Source organism: Nuphar pumila, chromosome 3 (assembly GCF_984573655.1).
Source record: "Nuphar pumila chromosome 3, dmNupPumi1.hap1.1, whole genome shotgun sequence".
In the NCBI taxonomy this organism is placed as follows: domain Eukaryota; kingdom Viridiplantae; phylum Streptophyta; class Magnoliopsida; order Nymphaeales; family Nymphaeaceae; genus Nuphar; species Nuphar pumila.
The window spans coordinates 117,295,773-117,323,707 of NC_143251.1; the positions used below are offsets into that span (position 1 = coordinate 117,295,773).

Below are 27,935 nucleotides of genomic sequence, written 5' to 3' on the forward strand. Positions count from 1 at the left end.
TAGGTGACTTCATTTATTGTTTGCATCTGCTTACTTTCCATAATCATACGCTATAAGGTGTTTATGAGTTTATACTTTGCTTATACCATCTGGTTAATAAAATTGATGACTTGGCAAAGATGACGCTATTCTGTCGATACTATTAAGCTGCATATTCTCTTATGTTCAAATGCCTATTAAGCTGCTTATTCTCTACTGTGCAAATGCATGTTAAGTTGCATATTTTTCTGAGGTGCAAAGGCACCGGAGCACTCTGAATGTGAGTTATGGAAATCTTGCCTAATGGGCAATATGGGTTTGGTACCTAAGGCGTGTACTTGGGTTGATGAGCTTGCACTCAATGTCAATAACACTGGTGAAAAACTTAAATTTAAATTTTGTGAGCCTGACTGGTTTAAAGGTACCGGGGCATCCGTGCTTAACTGATTTAAAGGTACCGGAGCACTCTGAGTGGGTCTATGCAATCAAATAGACAAAAATTGACTTGTATACCCTTGTAAGATCACAAAGGGTGGGGCTCTACTACGATGGTAGTAAATTTTGGGGAAACGCTCCTGTACTTTGGGAAATTTAAATAAATCAAAAGATCAACCCATTCAGATTCGAGCTTACCTTGGAGAGGGTTGGTGGTACAAAACTCCGGGGACGTGTTTATTGTTTCGAGCGACAATGGCTTGTTGGTCTCCGGTCCTCGGAGTTGGGGGGGACCCGGACTATCAATGTGTCATAGGTGGTAGCTCTTTGTTCTTTTGCAGAAGTCAGGGATGCATTCTGTTTTGGTTTTGGGCCTTTGGGAGGTTTTCTCTGTCACTGGCCGCTCTCTTAAGATTTATTGTTTCAGTTAGAATATTCGGGTAAATAAAACAACAATGAATAATAAACCTCCAAATGTTCTCTTCTGAAATGATTACTTTGGCCCGCGTGTACCCGCATGATAATTAAAGATAAACATTTGAATTAGATCATCTTAGGTATCACATATGAGTAGGTAGTGTCAGATTTACAATTGTACACATAAAAAATTATTTTTGACATTTGGGCATTTACTTTTAGCATGCAATGGAATATGTGATTATGAGATATTTACATTTTTGCTAATGCTTTTACCTGTTAGTTACTGTTATAACTGTGGCTGTCGTATTGTAGATTCTATACTTGTTCTTGTATTGCTCGAAATCATACATTGCACTCACATCACAAACTTGACACATGATATACCATAAAAAAAATTACAGTATTTCCTACTTAAACAGTTGTAGTCTAATTCCAATCAATTTACCATTTTCAGGTGAAGCATGAAATAAAATTTATGAGCGGTTGCTGGATGAGGCTTCGATCAAGATTTGATTTACTGTTCTTGGGTTAATTTGATTTTCTTTTGATTTATTAGTTCATGTCATTGAAACTCTAATGTCGTTATTTATATGATAATGAAATAAAATAAGTGCTGTTGCTTGCTCCTTACTGTAATGTTCCAGAATGCTTAACCTCATAGTATTAACTGTTTCCGCTGTTATATAAAAAAAATCTTCAAAAATTTGGGTTAAAATTTTAGGGCGTTACATATACTTTTATCGAAGTCATTGGAACCTACCACCTACGATAATTTTTGGTAGCCCAGTCCCCTAGCTCCGACGACTTGGGACACCGAGTTATTTGCTCGAGGGGTGGTTGTTAACAACCTGTCCAACAGAGTGTTTGTACGATCCCATCCTATCTCTTGACGGAACCAAGAAACGATTGGGTTACGTCAGGTTCTATTTTAACTGACGACCCATTCTATGTGCTCTGGTCTTTCTAATCAATTCGAGCATCTTGCCTCTGAAGGCGATGATCACCATTTATGTGATTTCCATTTCATCATTGTGCATTTGCACACTACAAGGTTACCATAAATCTCTCGTCCAATCATCGTAGAACTAACATGCCGCGCATGTCTGATAGTACTGCTACGATGAAAGGGGTATCGATTTTTCATCCAGAAACCCCAACATTATTTTGAAATCTCAATGTTTCGTTTATCACCGTTTGTGATTTCCTTTTTATTATTTTGTATTTGCGTGCTATGAGGTTATTATAAACCTCTCCTCCAAATCATCGTAGTACTAACATGGTGCCCATTTTTTATAGTACCGCTACGATGAAATGGTATCGATTTTTCAGCAAGAAACCCCAACATTATTTTGAAATCTCAAGTCTCGTGCTCTAGGCCGGGGATATTCGAGTCATTCAGATATCATAACAAAAGACTGTATGTACTTCTTAGGGCTACACAGGGTTGAGGGGAAATACCTGATTGCGAATAGGCAACCACCATATATCGATTTTTGCTTTTCGAAACAACAACGAATATTTCAAACATTGAAATCTTGCATGAAATCCTCTTTTTAAAAGACTGTGCGAGCATGCGCAAATCTACATCTTTAAAAGCAAGCGTAAGCCTGTGCACATTACAACGTGGCAGTGTAGTGCATGTATATAAAAAAGATAGGCCTGTGCACAGTACAACGAGAAAACAATGTATAAAGCAAGACTCGATGTGCGAAATTGCACATCAAGCTAAATAAATGCGTAAGCAGTGCACGAGATTCGAAACTGTACCTCGGCTAAATAAATGCGTAAGTAGTGCACGAGGTACGAAACCGTACTTCAGCTAAATAAATGCGTAAGTAGTGCACGAAGTACGAAACCGTACCTCGACTAAATAAATGCGTAAGCAGTACTCTGTGCACGTAACTGCATAGCAGCAAAGTAAATGACATGAACAAAAACTCGATGTGCAAAACTACACATCGAGTTAAATAAATTGCATAAGCATTGCAAGAGGTATAAAACCATTCCTCGGTTAAATAAATGCGTAAGCAGTTCATGAGGTACGAAACCGTACCTCGGCTAAATAAATGCGCAAGCAGTAGCCTGTGCACGTAACTGTGCGACGATAAAGTAAATGACGTAAAGGTAAATGGACAAGGATTCACAAAACTGCGTCATTGAGTTAAAAACGTATATGTATGTATATATGTATTGATTTATTTATGATATATGCTTGTATACATGTTTTAGAATTGTCCTGTCATTGTCTTGTATGCAACTTTCCCCTACCTTGGTGATTGTCACATTTACTGACGATTCCGAGCATAGGTCTTCAAGAGCTCTTGTCTTCAATAGAGTCTGTTGCCCCGATGGGGTGCACTAAAGTATTCGTCCTATTGCGAAAATAATAACAAGGGAATTCCTTTTTTTAAAATTGCACACTTGTGCTTGGTTTGTGTCGCAGGGGCCGAACTCGAACCTAGTTTGAGCCGACCCGGCTTAGCCGGGCTCATGCTGTGAGTGAACCGAGCTAGGCTCGGTGGTAGCCGGGCTCAGCTTGGCTACGTTGTCCAGCGGAAGGCAGGGAAGAGAAGGAGGCAGGGGGCGTCGCCCTTGCCTGCTGACCGAAAAGAGGAGGCATGGGGCGTCTTTCCTGGCTGCTGAACGAGAAGAAGTGACAGGGGCTAACAGAGAAGAGAAAGAGGCAGGGGCGTCACTCCTGCCTGCTAAACGAGAAGAGGCAGAAGGGGCAGGAGGGCGCTGCCCTCTTGCGCTGGTTCAAAAGAGGGAGAGGGCACCTATCGACAAAGAGAAAAGGGGAGGCAGGTGGGCCGACTGTTAAAATGTATCTCCCAAAATTGTTGATGTAAATATAAATATATTTACTTATATACATAGAGATACATATACATATAATATATATATGTATATGTATCTGTATATATAAATATATATATTTATATATATTTTTTAATTTTATTTTTTTATTTTTCTGTTTACCTGATAAGGGTATAATTGTAATTTCCCTTCTTGCACATATTCCATTTGGAATATGTTGTACTTTTCTTCCTTTTTATTTTTTGTATTTTTTATTCTTTTTATTTTTTACCTTTTCATAAAGGTGCATTGGGGGTCCCCCAGTAGAGTCGTTGGGGGCCCCCAACGGTCACAAATGTGACCGTTGGGGGCTCCCCAACGACTCCTTTGGGAGCCCCCTTGCACCTCCTCTTGTATAAATAGGGGTGTTCCCCCCTTGTTTTCCCTAAGCTTGAGAGTCTCAAGCATTTGGTTCTTTCTATAAAATACATGCCATTGTGCATGTTTATTATTTTTACGCTTTTGCGTACTTTGTTCAAGTGTTGTGAGAGTGCCTTCGTGCACATCTTTTCTATATTATTTGTGCTCGTATGCATATTGTCTTTTCATAGACAATTTTACATGGTATCAGAGCAAGGTTGATTATTGAAGATCGTGGGATTCTCCATTTTTGAGTGCCTCGAAAAACGTGCCTTCCGATCTTTGAAGTTTGAAGTGGTGGATCTTTCTTCTCAAATATTTTAGAAGAATCTTGTGCAAAGTTGGTGTTGGAAATATTGTGTTGGTACGCTTTTTCCTCTACCTCTTTACTCTCTAATGGGCGAAAAAGAGTCCCATTTTGCTCTTTGTTTCAAATTAAATGGGTCCAACTATCATGTTTGGGCTGAAAATATGGAGGCTCATATGAAAGGGAAGGGCCTATGGGGATATGTTCTTGGCACAATTCTGGAACCGGAACCCAAGATTACCGTGGTAAATGGAAGCGAAATCAAGATTCTTGAGGGAGAAGAAAGAACCAAAGCCCTTGAAGAATACTCAAAGAAACACGATGAATGGGAAATTAAGAATTTCAAGATTCTTTCATGGTTTTTCTCATCCGTGGAAACCAAGATTAATGCCAACATTATTAAATTCAAAAAGGCATTGGAAGCTTGGCATTATCTTGAAAAAATGTACACATCAAGGGATCTCTCTCATAAATATTACCTTCAAAAGAAGTCTATCTCCCTTACTCACGGTGAAATGACGATTATGGAATACTTTGCCGATCTTTCCTCTATTTGGGATGAGCTTGCAATGCTTGAACCAAAATGGAGTGGAGAGGCAATTGAGCTCCGTCACAAACAACTTGAAGAACATCGGATCTTCAACTTTTTGAATGGGCTAAGGCCCGAATTTGAGCAAATAAGGTAATCTCTTCTCTCCTATTTTCTTCCCCCTTCTCTTGATGATGTTCTTACCAAATTAAGTGGTGAAGAGACTCGTATGAATTTATGTAAACAAGGACCAAATGTTCTTGCGGTCCCTTGTAATATTGAAGAAAATATTGAGGTCAATGCCGTATCAAGACCCGGAAACAATGTAAGAACCTATCGTCCCCCTCACTTTAAATTTCAAAACCAAGGTGAAAATGGTGGTCAAAGAGGAATTAGGGACTATAGCAAAACTATTTGTCATTTTTGTAAAGAACCGGGGCATATCAAACCCGTATGTCCCAAATGGAAGAAACTTCTAGCCATGGCTACCACTGGTGTACCGCAGAAGGATGAGGCATCTTCGAGTGGGACCCTTTTTATAAATCAAATAGTGGAAGCTCTTCAACCTCTCCTCAAGGGATCTACCTCCGGTGCGGCCGTATCCACTTCTTCCTCTCCAGGTAAAATCTCTTGGCTTTTGGACTCCGGTGCATCCTTTCATATGTCCCCAAACATTTTTTCACTTTCCGATTATTCGAAAAATGGTTCCCCATCTTATGTCTCCACTGCTGATGAAACCTCTCTTGAAATTAAAGGAATAGGTAATTTTGAAACTCAAGAATTTTCTATTCCAAAAATCAGATTTATACCTAAACTTAACTTAAATCTCCTCGCTGTTTCTCAACTCACGGACCATGGCTGCGATATTAAATTTTCTTGTGATAAATGCTTAATACAAGATCGCCAGTCCGGGAAATTGATTGGGGAAGGCTTTAGAAGAGGAGATTTATACTATATGGAATCTCTTCAAGTTCCAAAAGTTTTGTGTAATGTTGCCCGACATAAAGATATAAATGTGTGGCACAAAAGACTTGGCCATCCTAATATCACCAAGTTATCATATTTATATTTTGCAAAAGACCTATGTAAAAGCTCTTTTTCTTGTAATGACTGCATTCTCGGAAAAATGCGAAGTTTACCTTTTGAGCAAAGAACTATTTTCTCTTCTAAAACTTTCGAAATTGTTCATTCGGATGTTTGGGGACCTGCACCTGTTGTTTCAAAAGGAGGTTTTTCTTATTACGTAATATTTGTGGATGATTTTTCCAGATATTCGTGGATATATTTTCTTAAGTTTAAACATGAAGTGTTTTCATGTTTTAAAAATTTTCATTCAATGATTAAGAATCAATTCAACAGCAACATAAAGATTTTTAGAAGTGACTCTGGAGGAGAGGAGAATATCTCTCCAATCAATTTAAGGTATATCTTGAGGATCATGGAATTGTTCACCAAAGGTCTTGTTCTAAAACACCTCAACAGAATGGGTTGGCTGAAAGAAAACATAGGCACATTATTGAGACCACTAGGACCCTTCTTATATCTCAAAATATTCCTAAAAACTTTTGGGCTGAAGCAGCTCTTGCTTCTGTTTATTTGATAAATCGCTTGCCATCTAGGATCTTAGGAAAAATATCTCCCTTTGAGGTATTCCATAAGCTTGAACCTGATTATAATAGGTTAAGGGTCTTTGGATGTAAGTGTTTCATACTTACGGATAAGAATGACATGCTCTCTCCCAAGGCTATTTCTTGTGCCTTTCTTTGTTATTCCGAAACTCAAAAAGGTTTTCGTTGTTATGACCTTAGAGATGATAAACTATATGTCTCTAGAAATGTAACTTTTTTAGAAAATGAGAGTGGTTTTGAAAAAAATGTTTCTCAACAAGAAAATTTTGATTACTCCTTATTTGACTTATTATCTAGTAATGATGATATATCTAGTGATGATGAGGTGCCATTAAACCATGAAGAGGAAAATGATGCAGATACTGGTGAACATAACTCACTCAATGAACAAGAAAGTAGAGTTCTAAGTGAGCCAATAACCTACTCTCGTAGAAACCAAGACACCTTTAGAAGTGCTATTGATCAATATAGTGAGCTTTCTCCTATTCTTGACCATAGAAGATCTGAAAGAAATAGAAGACCTCCAACTCGTTTTGTATCTTTTGACTCTTTTTCACCCCGTTATAGGGCTTGTCTTAGTGCCATTCACTCTTATTTTGAACCAAGAAATTTTGAAGAATCTAAAAAATGTATAGAATGACAAGAAGCCATGCAGAGTGAATTTAATGCTCTTAAAAAGGCAGAAACTTGGGATTTCCAAACTCTACCTATAGGAAAGAAAACTATAGGCCGTCGATGGGTTTTTACAGTTAAAACTAAGCGCGATAGTTCTCTAGAAAGGTATAAAGCTCGCTTAGTTGCAAAAGGGTATGTGCAAGAGTATGAAATTGATTACAAAGAAACCTTTGCCCCTGTAGCTTGAATGGTTACGGTTAGGTGTCTTATTACTATTGCATCTATTAATAATTGGGACATTTTTCAAATGGATGTTAAAAATGCCTTCTTAAATGGTGATCTTAACGAAGAAGTGTATATGGATGCCCCACCAGGCATGATAATTCCTAAAGATAAAGTTCTTCGTCTTCGAAAGGCTTTCTATGGTTTAAAGCAGTCCCCCAAAGCCTTGTATGATGGATTTACCAGTGTAATGCTGGAAAATGGTTTTTCCTCATGTTATACTGACACTGCTTTGTTTACTAGAAAATCTAATGCAGGGATTGTAATTTTGTTGCTCTACGTTGATGACATGTTAATTACAGGTGATGATGTTCAAGGAGTCAAGGGTATTAAGTCCGTCTTGACTTCAAAATTTGAGATGTCAGACATAGGTTTTCTGACATATTTTCTTGGAATTGAGGTTGCCTATTCGCAACGTAGTTATTTTCTATCTCAGTCTAAACTTGCCTGCGAGATTATTGACAGGTCAGGTATTTCTGATGACAAAGTATGCGAAACTCCTTAAGTTGTGGGAGCAAAAATGAAGATTAACGACGGTGTTCCTCTAAGCGATCCTACTCCTTACAGGCAGTTGGTAGGTTCTTTAATATATCTTAGCATTACTCGACCCGATTTCTCACATGCTATACACATCGCCAGTCAGTTTCAGCATGCTCCTACGACCGTTCATATGAGTGCTGTGCTTCGCATCATCAAATATTTGAAGGGAACGGTGAATAAGGGAGTATTCCTATCCTCTTCTTCTGAATTTAAATTGCTTGCTTATACTGACTCAGATTGGGGAGGTGACCCTAGTAACCGTCACTCCACCACTGGTTTCTGTGTTTTCTTAGGTGAGTCCTTGATATCATGGCGATGTAAAAAGCAACAGAAGGTCTCCCTGTCATCCACTGAAGCCGAATATAGAGCCATGGCATCTACCACCATGAAAATTGCATGGATTCGAAGTCTTTTGGAAGATATGGGAGTGTTTATCAGAGAACCAACAAAGCTGTGCTGTGACAATAAAAGTGCAATTTATATTGCCAAGAATCACACCTTTCACGAGCGAACAAAACATATAGAGATGGACTGCCATTATGTCAGAGAAGAATACTTGAAGAAGGTCATTGATCTACCATATGTAACGTCTGAGTATCAGCTTGCTGACTTCTTCACCAAAGCTCTATGTTCGCCCAGATTTCATTTCCTCCTTGGCAAACTTGCAGTTATCACACCGTAAGTTTGAGGGGGGGGGGCGGGTGTTAAAATGTATCTCCCAAAATCGTTGATGTAAATATAAATATATATACTTATATTCATAGAGATACATATATATATATAATATATATATGTATATGTATCTCTATATATAAATATATATATATATATACATATATATATATATACATATATATATATATATATATTTTATTTTTTATTTTTCTGTTTACCCGATAAGGGTATAATTGTAATTTTCCTTCTTGCGCATATTCCATTTGGAATATGTTGTACTTTTCTTCCTTTTTATTTTTTGTATTTTTTATTCTTTTTATTTTTTACCTTTTCATAAAGGTGCATTGGGGTCCCCCAATAGAGTCGTTCGGGGCCCCCAACGGTCACAAATATGACCGTTGGGGGCTCCCCAACGACTCCTTTGGGAGCCCCCTTGCACCTCCTCTTTCTTGTATAAATAGGGGTGTTCCCCCCTTGTTTTCCCTAAGCTTGAGAGTCTCAAGCATTTGGTTCTTTCTATAAAATACATGCCATTGTGAATGTTTATTATTTTTACGCTTCTGCGTACTTTGTTCAAGTGTTGTGAGAGTGCCTTCGTGCACATCTTTTTTATATTATTTGTGCTCGTATGCGTATTGTCTTTTCATAGACAATTTTACACCGACACCCTCCTGTCGGCGCCGTACCGAAAAGGGGAGAAAAAGGGCAGGAGGGGTGGCACCCTCCTATCGGTGCCGTTCAGAGCAAGGGGGAGAAAATAGGAGGGTCGACGTCGTCCCGAAGAGAAGGGGAGGCAGGAGGGTCGGCAGCCTCCTCTCGACGCTGCTAAGTGGAAACCAGGAAAGGCAGGAGGGCAGGCGCCCTCCTGCCGGCCCCTACTCAGGGAGATGGGGGAGGCAGGAGAGTCGACACCCTGTTGCCGGCGCCGCTCGAAGAAAAACAAAGAGAGGGTGAGGCAGGAGGGTCGGCACCTTACTGTCGGCGCCACACAGTGAGAACAGAGAGAGAGTGCGGCAGGATGGTCGGCGCCCTCCTGCCAGTGCCACACAGGGAGAACGGTGGGAGGGTGAGGCAGGAGGGCCGATGCCCTCCAGTCGGTGCCACACAGGGAAAGGGGGAGGCAGGAGGGCCGACACTGCTCAAGGAGGAGAGAGAATAAGAGAGGAACGGGGGAGGAGAGACGAGAGGAAGCGTACTTGGGGTTCAGATGCCTGGATCCAGTCGTATCCAACCTGGATCCAATATTTTTTTATTTATTTTTTATTTTTTTAAAAATTCTCGGGTGTTACATTGGCTTTGGGGGACCACACGTAATCCAACAATTGTGGTTGATCTCCGTTGACACATTAACACACCAATGAGTTTAACAAGAAGAGGGTTCTTGTTGGTTAGTCAATGTGTCTACGAGGAATCGACCTTCTGTATTTCTTGGGCTTGCCTATTTGCAAGAATATGGTTGTAGATGAGATCCATCGTGTGGACATGATTTTGTCAGTGTTGATAATGTTAAAGAGGTGACAATGGGTCCATATGTGAATGGTAGTTGTTGGCATTGCTTGTGACGGTATGTTATAAGAGCATGGTGACACAAAATGACACATATCCCAATGCACTCCCAAATGAACTCCAAGAGTCAAAACATAATGTGTTTGGACAAAAACATAAGAACCAAAAATGAAACACAAGAGGTGCGAATGAATGAATAACTTCATTAATAAAGAACATTAAAAAATGCCAAAGAGAAATACATTTGATCCTCACTACAATACACTCACTGTCATAAGCCTAAACTACACTCTCTCTCACCTATACTTTCCTTTAATGCACGTTTTTATCATGTAATTGTTTCTTGGATTTTTCCTGATGAGCCTTTTCATTCAATTGAATGAACAGGTTCTTGCACTATTTTCGTCTTCTCTTTCACTCTGGTCTATTCCTTTGTTTAGGATGAATATTTGTACATCTTCTTGGCCCCTCCGGGATGGCTTTGCTTTCATAATTTCATAGAATCATTTAAAGACATTGGGGATATTGATATGAAACTCCAAGTATTCATTGAATAAATTTATTTAAAACTCGTGTGTTTCTATATTTTTCCTTGCTTCCATTAATAGTTTGTGTGTTGATATATGTAGGGAAATTTGGTTCCTCTTATTGTCCATACGGTATGAGACGATACTCACGTTTTCAAGTCAGACCTCATAGATGTGTTCATCATATTTTATTTACTAGGAATTGATTGTTAGATGGTGTTTTTCTGATAAAAAATGTGATTTGATGAGCTTTGAAATTTATGAAAATTTTGGATTGTTTATTGTTGAAACCTTATAAAAACCTGCTCGTGTCATATTGGGATGATCCAAAAGGCGATTCCTACTAAACAAACCGTGTAGATCACACCCGTTAGGTCAGATTAGGAAAACAGAACCAGAAAAAAAAATGAGAAATCAAATCCATCCATTACTTCCTACCCGGGTAGGAGGAACCTACACTCATGGATTTCAAATCCATGATTCTTTTTAAGATTGGACCCTCTAGATGTTTATCTACATGGTTGGTTTAGTGGTGACCAACCCTTGGATGATGACAGTGTCTCTGTCTTCCACGAGCTTCCTTCCTACTCGGGTGGGAGGAACCAATCACTATATATATTGTCCACACTCATGGATTCCAAACCCGTGATTCCTTTTAAGATTGGACCCTCATGATTTTCCGTGTATACAGGGTCTTCCTGGGGTTGAAAAATCAAAAGCCTAATATATAATAAAATTTCAACCCTCAAAAAACCGTGTATACACTTCAAAAAAACATGATCCAAGGATCGTTTTCTAGTAAACAAACCATTCCCAGCACATCTATGGGGTCAAATTTGGTCAAGATGGCCTGCCCCTCAGTTCCTATTAGGGTCTTCAGAACTTGTAAGTGTAGCCAATATTTTGCCTATATATATTTATTTGTGTATCTATCTCATGGTGGAAAATTGTACATTTATGAGATCACTTCTTGACCCACTGTTTGGTCAAATCATTTCTTAACCATACGGTGAGGTTGAATTGAGAATGTCATCAATCCTTAAATTCTTTTTTGTGCTTATGCCAATATCTTTGAAATAACTCATGCTTTCATCTCCTTAGGCAAATTATGTTACTCTTATGTTTTCCTTTAAATCATTTCCTTCCATCTCCATTTAGTTTTCTTGATGGGTCCATTCTTTATATATGGGATAACTTCTCAATACTTAGTCTTTTCCCTTGATTAGTCATGATTTCGTTTTTAATTCTGGACCTAAATAGTTTTGAGTGTTGTTATTTGCTCCTTTCTTAGTTCCATTCATGGTTGTAGAAATCTTTCTTAGGGTCTTTCTTGTGTATCTGTCATTTCTTATACTGAAGACATAGCAAAGTTTCTCTTGGTATGATCTTAAGACTGTGAGGTGACACTACATGATTTATTGAGTGGCGTGACTCCATAACTTAGGGTGCAAGGAATTGGTTAAGCTTTTCGAACTTGTTTTCTTGTTCGACTGTTAGTGAAGGTGTGCATGTACACCAACTTATATCTCTTACTTAACGAAATGCTTGAAGATTCACTTGGGTCTAGTGATGGGTGAATATTTGTTGTTTTTTGTAGTCGGGAATTGGTGTTGGGCCACTTGCACATGAAAGAGTTGACTTTGAATTGTAATTTTTTTTTTCGGTTTCTGAAAATTTCTTTCTTATCCTATTTTTTGGTCTATAAACTTTTTTGAGGTCTGATGAAGTGTTGCTATTGTAAGGAGATCCCCTTCATGATATATCTGCCTGTCCAACTATTACTCAAATAAATATTATTCCTTTTCATACTCGTTATGCATTTGCTCATGTCCCACATACTTTGTTTTGTTTTTTCTGATAAAATCTAGTTTTTATCTTTGTGATATATGCTCTCTTGTCCTCTCACTTTGCCATACTCCGGTTTCAGTGATTGTGATTGAAGTCATTCCAATTCATCATTCTGTTGTCTTCCACATGCATGTTGAACATGTGTCATGTTACATGAACACTTGTGTAGTATGAATTCTGCAAATGGAAGTGTATGGATGACTCAGAGAGTGCCGAGCTGTATAATACACTTAAGCATATAAGTTATTAATTTCAAATAGGATCTAGTAATTACAATTTGAGTTGTTAATTTGCATATATCCAGTGGAGATAACTCTTGAGCTTTCCTAGTGCATGCATGTGTTTAAGACAGGGTTACCGGAAACACTATAGGACTCGGGGAAACACTGTAGGACTCATGTCTTTTACAACATTTCCATTCCCCTTGTGGATGTTATCCCTTGCATCGTCGCTTGTGTCCTTTCTCACAGGCTTAGAGTCTATGTTGGGAAAGTTTTCTTCGAAAGAAATGTTTTGCAGAAAATTCAGGCATTCAGTATGGGAAATTCTGGATTCTTATTAACACTACTTCGTGGTCATTTTACAGCCTTACTTCGGAATGTATGGTTATGGTGGATTTGTGGCGTCAATGCATTTGGGGAGGTACTTGTCATTGTTGAATTTTTCATTCATGCTAACCTAGTGCTTTGGATACTGCAAAGTATTGGATTCATTGTTAACTGGGTTTTGTTGTGCATGGTTCCCTGTCTTAGGTCTGCACGAGTTGCTTCGAAAACAAAGATGTCCAATAAGGTCTTTACCCTATTTCTTTCTAGAGATGCATTACTTAAAAGTGCGGGTTCAGAATCAACATGGAAGGTAATGCTGTGGGCCTTGTTATGTGAAGAGTTATGCTTTTATATTTTTTCTTGATGTCTATTATAAGAATGTCTCGATAATGGTGGTCTATGCTGCTATAATTTCATAGTCATTATGGTCACGTGGTGTATCTGTAGACTGGTGGGCAGATAAGAGATCCCTCTGAGGAGGAGCTGCATGACTCTCCCCATGGTAGTTTCACAAAGGTGTGCCATGTAACTTTATGTGCCTTCTTTTTTATTATGTCGTGCTTTCTTGCTTAAACTTTGGAAATAACCTTTTTGACAATCCTGGAGAGTAGGAGGACATTAATGAGGATGTTTAGATTCTTATTATTGTGCTTTCTATGCACATTTGTCTCTTACTACAAGTAGATCCAAGCTCCAAAGTGGCGAGTACAGTCTACTAACCTAATATATTCGTGTTCATAGTGTAACATTCATCCATAACTTGGCATGAGTCAAAAGCTTCAAGTTTATCGCTGCCCGTAATTTCTTGTCATTGATTTGCTTTCCTTTTCCTAATAGGCTTCCACTCTCATTTAAACCATCAGAAAAGAAGCTCAATCTCTTTTTGATGCCTATTGTTTATGCTAAACTCTGAATTGCTTGCGTCGAATGAAAACTACAAACTTCTGGCCTTAATCTATTTCTTGGAGTGCACCTGGGTCCTTTGCACTTTTTAGTAAGGAGATTTACTTTTTTGGTTGGTTATACTTTCTTGTCCTTTCTATCCATGTGCATGTCTTCTTTATGTATTTCTTGAGTATTTCTTTTGTAAACTTGTCAATCTACACTTTTTCACCTTAATGCTGATTATGCACACGTGGCAAACTTTATCCTTCTACTGAGCTAAGTCACAGGGTTTCGGCAAAGCAGGTGCCGCACCCGCGTCGACGCGACGCGGGTGCGCTTGCGGGTGCGGCTAACATGACCCTGGGTGCGGTCAACGCACCTAGGGTCATTTTCGTCCACATTTCAGACGTTAAAAAAAAACCCGATGAAAAAGAGTGATTAGGGCAATTTTTTTTTGCCCAAATCACTCCTCTCCTCTCCCGCGTAGCCCTCTCCTCCCGACGCCACCTCCGAAGCTCCTCTCCCTCGTCGCAGGTACGTCCCTCTCGCTCTCTGCTTGTGTCGGCAGGGGAGGGGCTGAGCCCCTCCTGCACCCTCTCTTTTTCTTGTTGGGTCGGCAGGGGAGGGGCCGAGCCCCCCCTGCGCCCTCTCTTGCTCTTGTTGGGTCGGCGGGGGAGGGGCGAGCCCCCCCCCCCCTCTCTTTCTCTTGCTGGGTCTGCAGGGGAGGGGTCGAGCCCCCCCTGCTCCCTCTGATTTCGATAGGGGAGGGGCCGAGCCCCCCCTCTCGCTCTCTGGTTGGGTCGGCAGGGGAGGGGCCGAGCCCCCACTTGCTCCCTTTGTTTTCGGCAGGGGAGGGGCTGAGTATTAGAATATGGAGTATGGATTGGATATGGATCCGATAAATAAATGATCCATATCCAATCACGTGTTTTGTTTCCTTTGTACTCTAATGTAACATGTGTTACTAATGAGGGGCATTTTTGTCCTTGTAAGGTTATTGTAACCCTATTAAGAGTAATGTAGCATTACTGCAGCTGCCAAGGGAAAACAGGGGCAGCCGATTCCCAAATATCGAGTTCTCTCTCCTCTCTCTCTCTCCCCTCTTTCTCTCTCTCACACCAATTCCTTGATTATTTTAAGAGTTCTTTCATGGTATCAGAGCAGATCACGTGAACAACAAAAGCTACTGCAAAAGCACTTCATCTGGTCCTACTGAAAAAGTGTAATAACCTAAATTTTTAGGCTTTTATTTAAAAATATTATGGTATATATTTCATAACAATGTGATTTGGGCCCGGGATCCAAGTCGCGGATCCGGGACCCATAAAGGGGTCTTTATATATGTATTTATCTCGTAAAACATATATGTACTTACATAAGTGCAAATTTTTTTTAATTAGGCAATTTATTCAAGAGATAACTACGTATATAATGTATATATGGGCTTGGGATCCACATTTCGGATCCAATACCCAGATAGGATCCATATGGATATAGGTAAAATACCTTATGTATTTGTATATATGATTAAATATATATAAAAATATATATTATATGAGTATTTTTAGGGGATCCACGATTGGATCCATTTGGATCCAATCCGTGGATCCATATCAAGTGGGAGGCAAGGGTCCGGTCGGGTTTGGATCCTGAGCCGCAGGTCGCAGACCCGGACCCGACCCTCTCGTTAAAAGGAAAAATATATATAAAAATTTAATTTAAAAGCAAGAAGCTCTTGGACCCGGGTCGGACCCGACCCGGATCCGTAAACCGATAGGGTTTTTAAAACCCTATATCGGGCTACAGCAGTTTTAAAAAAGGGATTCTGTGTTAAGGGGCATATGAAGGCCCGATAAAATGAAGGGGTTAGGGTGAACCCTAACCCCTGCATAGGGATATCGCAAAGGGGGAAGAGGGCTGGAGCGCGCCGCTGGGAGGGCAGTGTGCTCCTGCCTCTTCAAATGGGGGTCTCGCCCCTCTTCCTCCCCACCTCGGCTCTCTTCTTTCTTTCTCTTCCTCTCTCTCTCGTCTCCCTCTGCGCAAGCCATCGACGCTGCCCTGGAGCCTCTCTCGCCGGCACCCTCGCTACGTGTGACTGGATCGATGCCGCCGCCCCAGCCGAGCCCTTCTCTCCCTCTTGATCTTCACCTCTCCTTCGTTGTAGCAGCAACCACGTCGCCGGAAAAAGGTAGGGGTTACTGTTTCTTTTCTTGTTTTGGTGTGTCCGGTGTCCAAGCATTGATGGGGTTACTGTGAGGCTCTAAATCGATTGAAAGAAAAGGGGGGTTTTCGAATAATGAAAGGGGGATTTGGGGTTTATTAAATCTATATGGGTTCGGGGTTTTCAGATTCATGCTACGGGGTGGTGTTTAATGGCTATCGGGAACCCCAAATTGGCAGAATGGGTATTTCGGCTACTATGAAAACCCAAATGATATTGGGGTTTTTGAAAAACGACGAGGGGTTCCGATTCATGAGTTTTCAGATTTATGCTAATAGGGTTGTACTCCTCTTAACCCCAAATACCCGAGTTGGGGGTTTCTGATTTTCGGACAGTGGTGTTAGGAACAAACCACATTGGGGGTTTGTGTTGCCGTGAATCCCCAAACCAAAATTTAGGGGTATCGGCTGCTATGATCCCAAATAAAGAAAAAAAATGTCTATAGGATTTTCAATAGACTGTTTATATAATACGTCCAATGAAAAACAAAAATTTATATTAGTTTCTGTGTACATCAGTTTTTTAAATTCAGAATTTGCATGTTCAATGCAACTCTGTGTTCTGTCATTTAACCAAAATTTATGCTATAATAAAAGACTACAGTAAGGTGGTGCTGGTTATATCAAATCTATTCCTGTGTGATTATTAATGGATATTTAATCTGAATACATATGTCTTAGTTGCCTGCTATTAGACTTGATTTCTATTCATTTTCTTAATTATCAGAATTTAGTTCATCCGATTTCATGCGATCATGTATGGTCTTACACAGTTTTATATCATTAAAGCATGTATATTTTAAGAAATTCCTGTAAACATATAAATAGTCCAGGTCTGAAACCTTAGGGTGTTCCGTAGATGCTTGATTTGGGTTTTCCTTGAACCATTTGATTTTGGGGAATCTGTATAGTGATTAACCTAAATGCTGACTGAAAAAAATACTTGTTAAAGTACCCACCTTCTGTGGGCTATTCCAGTGTGGAACAGAAAATGATATTCCTGTTATAAAACTGCTTATGTGTGGGTTATTTTTGTTGCCAAACAGAAAATAAACTTCCTGCTATGAAACTATGGGGGTGTGTTGGTTGGATCGATGCTGTAACAGGCATAACAGCAGTCCGATGATTGTTGGAACACGCTCACTAGCATACCTATGTTCGTCATGGCTAATGCTGCTCATAATACGGTTCATTCCATGATAGGTTAATATAGGTGCTCATAAGTTCTGCCCAGTGATATGTATATGTGATTGTCCTTGTGCAAGACAGTATGAACGACAAGTTTCCTTGTTGCTTGGTGTAGGGCTCACTTTTTGTTTTCATTTCATAGCATACAACAACAACAACAACTACGCCTTCATCCCAAAACAATTGGGGTCAGCGATATGAACCAAAAAAGAAATTCATTTTGGGTCTTCCACATGAATCCTTTTCCTCCAATCATTTCTATCCAACGCCATGTCCTCGGTGAGGTTCAAAGCATTCATATCCTTTCCTATCATCTCCATCCAAGTCTTCCTAGGCCTACCCCGACCTCTTTTAACTAATATATTTTCCCATTTCTCCAACCTTCTAACTAGAGCATCATTAGGCCTTCGCCGAATATGTCCAAACCACCGTAAACGATTCTCTCGCATCTTATTTTCAATGGGTGCAACACCTACCTTCTTACGTATCTCTTCGTTCCGAATCTTATCTTTTATTGTATTTCCACACATCCATCTAAGCATCCGCATCTCAGCTACACTCATTTTTTGAATATGATGTCTCTTGGCAGCCCAACATTCCGTACCATATAGTAAAGCGGGTCTAATAGTCGTCCTATAAAACTTTCCCTTCAACCGCAATGGCATTCTACGATCGCACAGCACTCCAGTAGCACTTTTCCATTTCATCCACCCAACCTTTATCCTATGATTTACATCTCCATCAATTTCTCCATACTTTTGAATGATGGATCCCAAATATTTGAAATAATCATTCACCGGTATATCTTGCTCACCAAGCTTCACTACACTCCCATCACTACTTCGTTGCTTACTAAACCGACATTCCATATATTCAGTCTTACTCGTACTCAACTTAAAACCTCTAGCTTCCAATGTCTGTCTCCATAATTCTAACTTAGCATTAACCCCAACTCTAGACTCATCAATCAAAACAATATCATCAGCAAACAACATACACCACGGTACATTTTCTTGAATTGATCTCGTAAGCTCATCCATCACTATCGCAAATAGGAAAGGGCTTAAAGCAGATCCTTTATGTAACCCAACCGTTATCGGGAAATTGGTTGTCACCCCTCCACAAGTGCGGACATTGGTTACTACTCCTTCATACATATCTTTAATTATACTAATGTACTTGAGAGAAACACCTTTCTTCATCATTGTCCACCAGAGAACGTCCCTAGGTACTCTATCGTATGCCTTCTCTAAATCAATAAAAACCATATGCAAATCTTTGTTCCTCTCTCTATATCTTTCAATAAGTTGTCTAAGAAGATGTATAGCTTCCATAGTTGATCTTCCAGGCATAAAACCAAATTGATTCTCCGATATCATGACAACCTTCCTCAACCTAGACTCAATCACCCTCTCCCAAAGTTTCATAGTATGACTCATGAGTTTTATACCACGATAGTTTGTGCAATCTTGTATATCACCCTTATTCTTATATAAAGGCACCAAAGTACTCTTCCTCCACTCATTAGGCATCTTATTTGTTCGCCAAATCAAGTTAAAAAGATTTGTCAACCGTTCTAAACCTTTCTCTCCCAAGCATTTCCAAGACTCGATAGGTATACCATCTGGGCCAACTGCCCTTCTTGATTTCATTTTCTTCAAAGCCTCTGCAATTTCTTTCTTTTGAATCTTGCGCATGAAGTCACGATTTATCTCATGAAAAGGAATGGAGAAGTCTCCAAGATCTTTAGCATGACTATCATTAAATAGCTTATCAAAATAATCTTTCCATCTCTCCTTAATCTCCTCATCTTTGACTAAAACCCTTTGCGTTTCATCTTTGATACATCTAACCATACCCAAATCCTTCGATTTCTTATCTCTCATCTTTGCAAGCCTATAAATATCCTTCTCGCCTTCTTTGGTATCCAACTTGTCATAAACCTCCTTATATACCTTAGCCCTCGCGTTTCGAACAACTTTTTTAGCTTCCTTCTTTGCTATCATATACTTCTCCAAATTCTCATTATCACGACTCTTACTTAGATTTCTATAACACTCTCTTTTAACCTTAATAGCTAATTTGACATCCTCGTTCCACCATGATGTATCCTTACCTAGTGGTGCACCGCCTTTAGACTCACCCAATACCTCCTTAGCTACTTTTCTCATACCACCCGCTATCTTATTCCACATTGATTCTGAATACTCCTCGAGACACCAATCAACTTCCTTAACTACCTGCTCTACAAACATTCCTTGTTTAGCTCCTTTCAGTGCCCACCACTTAATTCTAGGATCTATCCTATGTCTATCCCTTTTGCGGCATTGTCTAATTCTAAGATCTAAAATTAAGACTCTATGTTGTGTAGCTACACTTTCTCCTGGTATAACCTTACAATCGATGCAACAACCCCTATCTCTCTTTCTAAGTAGGAAAAAATCTATCTGACTCGTATTAACCCCACTTTTAAATGTTACTAGGTGAGACTCCCTCTTCCTAAACCAAGTGTTTGCTAAGATCATATCATAGGACAAACAAAAATCTAAAATCCTTTCTCCACTTTCATTTCTTTCTCCTATACCATAGCCTCCATGGATATTCTCAAATCCATCCCTACTAATGCCTACATGTCCATTAAGGTCACCGCCGATGAAAAGCTTTTCTCCATAAGATGTCTCTTGTACTACTCCATCTAAATCTTCCCAAAATTGATGCTTAATGGAATCATCTAAACCTACTTGAGGTGCATAAACACTAATAATATTAATAATATCCGTACCTAATACTAATTTAATAAGTAAAATTCTATCACCCTTCTTACGGACCTCAACTACATTATCTATAAACTGACGACTCATAACAATCCCTACTCCATTCCTATTCCTATTTATTCCTGTATACCAAATCTTATATCCCCAAGGTTCTATCACTTTAGCTTTCTCACCTACCCATTTGGTCTCTTGAAGACATAAAATATCAATCTTTCTCCTACACATAACATCTACTAACTCTACCAACTTACCAGTTAAAGACCCTATGTTCCAAGTGGCTAACCTAATTTCATTTCATAGCATAAAGAGCTTTAATATGTATACACCGAATATAGGTTTAATATGAAAAACATTGAATCTGCACATTTGAACTTTGTTCTATCTGTTTATACAATTACTCAATGGGTTGTAAACTCTTAATGCAAAGGCATGACCATCTGGGACCTAATCATGTGTAGTGTTAGGTTCAAAATCATTAGAAGTATATTTGCTAAGATAAATATCAGTTAGTGTTAATTGCCTACACTATTATGTTATGAACAATTTATGTTAATTAAACAGTCTTTTAATGTTAACAGCATGCCTCTATACAGTTTGTGTCAATTGAATACCATGGTGTATGCTGATCAGTTAATAGAATTGTATACCCTGTGACATTCTGATTATCATACCCCATTTTCTAGCATACCCTCTTATCCTTTGCAGTGGAACAATATTGCAATAGTATGGCCTGCTTTCGCCATACTGATTTTTATTGCACCATTATGAGTTTCTTTCACAACTTTGATTTTCTTGAAACAGTAGGAATTGACTTCACTTGACTTAAATAACATTGACTATTGGATTTTGTATTAGGTTACACCAGATCGTTTACTTTTCCTTACTTATGAATGATTGATATAGCTTCTCCTGAATGTCTTGTACTATTAATATGATTACAAAGTTTGATGGTGGAGGTGCATACATGATGTGAATGCGTGCAGCCCTGACATATAAATTTCTAGATCCGGTTCAGGTGCTTGTGTGGGGAAGATAACTCATGCTATGAATGAAAGGTTTCATGTATTTACATGATGGGGCATGTTTAATTATCATGCATAAATATGCTCACATACTTGTGAAACTATGGATGAATGCATGTGTGTTAAGTGATTACATAAAAGCACTTACACGTGAATGGTCACACATGTATAGGTCTGTGGAAGCTCATGCATATTGTTAAAATGGTATGAATGAATGTGCATTTGGAATTATGTTGGTATTATCGCATACATTGCAAATTGTTATGATTTTTGCATACGATGCATCGATGGCCTAGATGGACCATCATCGGCCTGGAGAGCCGTGGGTTTGGTTTTCTTTCACATATGTTTTAACTGCATCACTTAAACCACATAAGATGGTTTGACACATTAATACACTGTTATAATGGTTTATACGGGCTGGAGTCCCGAATGGGTCCCTGCAAGGGAGGATGCGGGGTTTTCACTTTACTTTTGCATATTGTGTTGCAAACTTAAAGAATGGAATTAAATAAAAATATAATGAATAAGAACAGTGTAATATACTTTCTGGGATATCTCATCTGGAGTATGAGAATCTTAGATATCCGGTCTTGGGGAGACTGTGAGGATACAAAAACTCTGTGTGCGTTGTTGCCCCTGAACCCGATATTGAGGTTCTTCTCCTGGCCACAGTTTTAGGGAGAGCCCGCCACTTTACCCGGGAGTGGTGTGTTAGTCACAGCTGTGAGTTATGGTACCAAGGAAGTGACACTTGTGGGCGTGGGGTGTCCCTTGTGTCCCCGACATTAGATGTGGAGGTCTAATGTTCCGATGGATGGTGCTGTTTCCTGATCTCGGTCGAGGGTTAAGTTTAGAACCCGGTAATAAGATATAAATTGTGTGTTAAGCTACTCCGGGAACCCTACTTGACCTCGGGGTTTGTACCCGTTTGGTGTATCCGCGGGCAACGGTAATTAAAAAGAGGAACTTAAATCTGCGTGCATTTAATAGGGCATGCATATGGAAAGATGGAACTTAAATGAAAGATAACAAAAGAAATCATGCATTTCACATAATCATGCATTTTCCTAATATGCATTAGAACATGCATATGTTATATGTTTCCTTAATTGTTATATGTTTGGTGGATGCATGATGTTTAACTGTCAATGTATGTTAAATGTCTTGTTGTAGTAAAATGATGCATCATGGTATGGTTTAATGTTTCTTTATGCATAATGGTTGTACCTTGTGGTATGAATGCGTACCTGAGTTATGAATTGTCATAATTGCATTTCTCTGAATCATTGTGTGAGTTCGTATTAGTGGTTATGAGATATTTAAATGATTGTTTTTGATGATACTTGTCAGATTGCTTCTCATAAATTATTGACTGTTGTAGTGTAGTTCTTTACTTATTCTTGTATGGGTCGAAAATCACATTCGGCAACCAAACCATATACTTGACACATGATATACCTGCAAGAACAATTACAGTAATTCCTACTTAGACAGTTGTAGTCTAATTCCTATAAAATCTCAGGTGAAGAGTTGGATTCAGGAGCGACTGCGGGATGAGGCTTCGATCAGGATTTTTGGATTTACTGTTCCAAGGATAGTGTGAGAACTCTGATCTTAATTTTCATTGATATTGGAATGAAAAGAATGTTTTGGTCTTGCTCCATCTGTAATGTTCTGGAATGCTTAGCCCTACAGTATGACTTGTTTCCGCTGTATTGAAAAAAAAAAATTTTCCTCAAAATTTGGGTTAAGATTTCGGGGCGTTACAAAAAGGGTACCTCAGTCGTCTCTGCGTGAACAACGGATCATGTGTCTGCAGTTTCCTGCTGAATAACAGCCACTGCTGAAATAGCAGATCTCGTATCTGCTGAAAAAGCTGCCACTGCTAAAAAAAAGCTGCCCAGCCTCCTGTTGAAATAGCTGCCCAGCCTTCTTTGCGTGAACAACAGATCACGTACCTGATCTGCGTGAAAAGCTGCCCAACTCCTCTTCCTGATCTGCGTGAACAACAGATCACGTGTCTGCGTGAAAAGCTGCCCCAACTCCTCTTCTTGATCTGCGTGAACAACAGATCACGTGTTTGCAGTCTGCGTGAATAGCTGCCCCAACTCCTCTTCCTGACCAGCGTGAACAGCAGATCACATGTCTGCAGTCTGCGTGAAAAGCTGCCCCAACTCCTCTTCCTGATCTGCGTGAACAGCAGATCACGTGTCTGCAATCTCCTGCGTGAACAACATATCCCTTTTCCTGCTGGAAAATTGGTACCTAATCTTCCTTTCTTTTCAGCGTGAAAATTGGTATCCCTCTTTTCTTTTCTGCACCTATTTCTTTCCCTTTTCTTTTCTGCACCTATTTCTTTCCTTCTATTATTTTGCAGGTCTGATATTATCGTGTCTCTCCTTCAGATTTATTATCGTGTCTCTCTCTCTCTCTCTGTCGCAAATCTGAAAGTTGCGACATATCTGCCTTCTTCTATTCCTCGTAGATCTGAAAATATTTTCAGATCTACTGTCAGTCCTTTATTTTCTGTCCCAGCCACCAGTTTCTTTTCGCTGTCAAACAGTCTATCAATGGATTCTTCGGGTAATTCAGGTCTCTCTTCCAGTTTCCTGGGGCAGTTAGTTTCAGAAAAGTTAACTACCAACAACTATTTGACTTGGAAAAGGCAGATTGCCCCTTTTATTCGGAGTCAAGATCTTTCAGGCCACTTAGATGGATCGACTCCAATGCCTCCAGAATTTATCACCAACGAAGCCAAAGAGGATGGAGGATTGCCCAATACTATTCGCAACCCTGCATTTGTTACCTGGATGAAGCGTGATCAGGCACTCGTCGCATACATCACTTCCACGTTGTCACAAGAAGTCTTGATTTCCATTCCTGATGATTGCACATCTAAAGTTTTGTGGGGTGCTTTAGCTCAGACCTATTCTCAAATATCAGAGGCTAAAGTGTTGTTTCTTAAACGCGAATTTCAAATGTTAAGAAAGGGTGGAATGAGCATTGTTGAATTCTTAAATCAAGTCAAAAGCATCACAGATCAATTAGCCATGGTTGGATGTCCAGTCTCAGATAAGAAAAGGTGCAACAAACACTGAATGCCCTGGGATCAGAATATCATGTTCTTGTTACATCCTTATTATGCTTGCCTACGTTGCTCTCTTTTGAGGAATTACGCGCCAAACTTTTTCAGTATGAGATGACACTGAAAAGCATGTCTGAAGCTTCAACAGGACAATCATCTACGCATGAGGTCCTTGCCACAGGGGTGATAGCTGATCGTGCACGAGGAGGACGTGGCAGAGGCAAGGGAAATCCAATCCAGGGTGGACGCGGGTTACTACCTACACCAACTTTCAATGTCAGTTTTTCAAAGAATGTTCCCACATGCTATCAGTGTAACAAACGTGGTCATATCAAGGCCAACTGCTGGTTCAACCCACAAAATCAGAATAGAATGCAAAACAATAGAAATGCTGGTATATCAGGAACTGCAGGTACATTTCGGGTCAGTGATGATGCTAAGGATCTCCTACTATCTGCTATGGCCAACTTGAATCTAAAGCAGAATGATGATGGAATATGGTATGTTGACTCTGGGGCAACAACCCATGTCACTGGCAATGCAGGTAAGTTCTCTATTTTGACTCCCTATTTTGGTAAATCTAATATTGTAACCGGAGATGGGACTCACCACCCTATTTCAAACATAGGAAATGTCCTCATTCCTTTGTCTGAGTCATCTATCCCTTTATCTGATGTTGTTCATGCACCGAACAAAAAGAAAAATATTGTATCTGTTTCTAAACTTGTTGATTCTACCAATTCTTCTATGGAATTTACTCCTACTTCTGTCTTTGTCAAGGATCTTCAAACGAAGGAGATGTTCGCTAAATGAGAGCGATGTGGAGACATGTATGTCTTTAATGAAGATCCAACCTCCAGTGTCTTGAAGCCCAAGTCTGATCTCATCTCTAAAAGCGTCCTAAGTACATCCAAATATAATAAGTCAGATCTCTGGCATTCTCGTCTTGGTCATTGTAGTCAAGTCTTTATTGAAAAGTTAGTGTCCAATGGTTTTCTTTCAGAGTCTGTTTCACCCTTATTGAAGGTTAAAATATGTCCCGGTTGTCAGGTCTGCAAAAGTCATGTACTCCCTTTTCATCAAATAAATAAAAGAGCTTCCATGCCTTTTGAGATAATATGTTCAGATGTTTGGGGCCCAGCCCCTAATCCCTCCTCTTCTGGAAGTAAATATTATGTATCTTTTATTGACAGTTTCTCTCGTTTTACCTGGATATTCTTTATGAAACACAAATCAGAAGTTTTTTCCATTTTCCGTCATTTTCATGCCTATGTTAAAAATCAATTCTCTCAAAATATCCAAATTCTCCAATGTGATGGAGGTGGTGAGTATTCCTCCAAAGAATTTTTAGATTTTCTCCAAGATGATGGGATGCATCGTAGAGTTTCTTGCCCGTACACTCCACAACAAAATGAAATTGCTGAACGTAAACACAGACATATTGTGGAAAGTGCAATGAGTATGACGCATGAGAGTAATTTACCCATTAGTCTTTGGACTGAAGCTTTTCACACTGCCACTCATGTGATAAATCATCTTCCTATGCCTATTCTTGAAAATCAATCTCCCTATTATGTTCTCTTTGGTGCACATCCCGATTATAATGAGTTACGAGTTTTTGGATGCACTTATTATATACATATTGACAAATCCATGAGGACTAAATTTCAGGACAAAGCCTCCATATGCCAATTTGTAGGTTATGCAGATGAACACAAGGGTTACAGGTGTTATGATCCTGCCAATAAGAAGATTTAAATTTCCAGAAATGTTGTTTTTGATGAAAATAGTTTTCTGAAAAAAGTAGCAGACGTCAATCGTGAACATATTGGTGCAATTGCTAATTGGTATAACCCATGGCTTAGTGCTGAACTTATTTCACACGCTGCTGAGCATACTATTTTGACTCTTGAAAACAGACATGGTGAGACAGTTTCAGATGATACATCACAAGCAGAGTGTCTGAGATACAAAGGTAATGTGTATACCAGGAGACCTAGAGAGCAAACGAATGTACCGGTTGAAGAACACATTGCATTATCTAATAACAGAGAAGCATCAGGAAGATCAGGCAGGATAAGAAATCCTATTGAAAAGTGGGTTAGTTATGACAACTTTTCTATGGACTTTCAGATTTTTCTATCCCAGATTGAAAAACACGATGAACCTCTTGGTTTTCATCAAGCTATCCCATCCAACAAATGGATTGAAGCGATGAATGAGGAGATCGAGGCACTTCATGAGTGTCAAACATGGGAGATAGTTGGCCGCCCTCCAGATAAAAATGTTGTTGGTTCCAAATGGGTTTATAAAATTAAATATAAACCGGATGGTGGCATTGAACGGTATAAGGCGCGTCTTGTAGCCAAGGGTTTCACTCAAGAGTATGGTCAGGATTATGATGAGACATTCAGCCCAGTGGTAAAAATGGGAACTATTCGCATTATACTTGGCTTGGCGATTGAACATGGCTGGATCCTTAGTCAGCTTGATGTTAAGAATGCATTCCTTCATGGGGACTTAAAGGAAGAGGTCTACATGGAGCAACCTCAAGGTTATGCAGAGGGAGACCCAAAAGAATATGTATGCAAATTAACCAGAGCTTTGTATGGATTGAAGCAAGCTTCTAGGTCATGGTTTGAAAGTTTTTCCTTAGAAATCCAGAAACATGGTTTCTTTTGTTCCCAACTTGACCATTCTCTGTTTATATATAGGGACGGTACCACTATGGTTTTCTTACTCATATATGTTGATGATATTGTTATCACTGGTATTGCTCCAGACCACATTCAACGAATTAAAGTTTTGTTGAGTATGCGATTCAAAATGAAAGACCTTGGGGAGCTGAGATACTTTCTTGGTGTAGAGGTAGACAGACAAGATGAAAAGATGTCATTAACTCAACATAAATATACTCTTGATCTTCTGGGTAAAGCAGGAATGACATATTGTAAACCTCTGCCCACACCCAGTGTTGTCAACCAAAGGCTCAATATTTGTGATGGTGAGTTATATCCTGATGCAGTCAAGTATCGCAATTTAGTGGGTATGCTACAATACCTTACTTTTACTAGACCAGACATTGTATATTCTGTTAATCAAGTATCTCAATTTATGCATGAACCAAAGATTGGTCACATGGATGCTGTTAAACACATCCTTCACTATCTAAAAGGAACGATGGGTGATGGACTCACATATATTCAATCTTCATGGAAGACACCAAAACATGACATACTGGCCTATACAGATGCAGACTGGACAGGGGATCCAGATGAGAGGAGGTCTGTTTCAGGATACTGTGTTTTCATTGGGAGAAATCTTGTCTCATGGAGTAGCAAAAAACAGAAGGCAGTGACAAGATCTAGCAAAGAGGCAGAGTATAGATCTATGGCAGCTGCCACAACAGAAGTGACTTGGATTAGGCATCTACTTACGGAGATGGGAGAGGATATATCAAACTCAACACTTGTGTGTGATAATAGAAGTGCTATACAAATTGCATTCAACCCTATTCATCACAGTCAGACTAAGCATATTGAGATTGATCAACACTTCATCAGACAAAAGATAGCCGACAAAGAGATTGAACCAGTTTATGTCCCTTCGGAAGACCAAGTTGCCGATATATTTACAAAAGGTCTCACAAGTCACCGCTTCTGGTATCTGAAGAACAAGTTGCACATGGTTCAACCCCATGCAC

At 39.5% G+C, this 27,935-nt stretch overlaps 1 protein-coding gene across 1 annotated transcript in view; it reads left to right on the top strand.

The window, feature by feature from the left end:
* GMI1 (gamma-irradiation and mitomycin c induced 1) overlaps positions 1 to 27,935 on the top strand; it is a 143,741-nt gene that overhangs the window by 30,507 nt on the left and 85,299 nt on the right. The window contains exons 8-10 of the mRNA XM_090000911.1: positions 13,094 to 13,149; positions 13,260 to 13,365; positions 13,503 to 13,571. Coding sequence (XP_089857037.1) covers positions 13,094 to 13,149; positions 13,260 to 13,365; positions 13,503 to 13,571 — 231 coding nt within the window. The remainder of the gene's footprint in view (positions 1 to 13,093; positions 13,150 to 13,259; positions 13,366 to 13,502; positions 13,572 to 27,935) is intronic.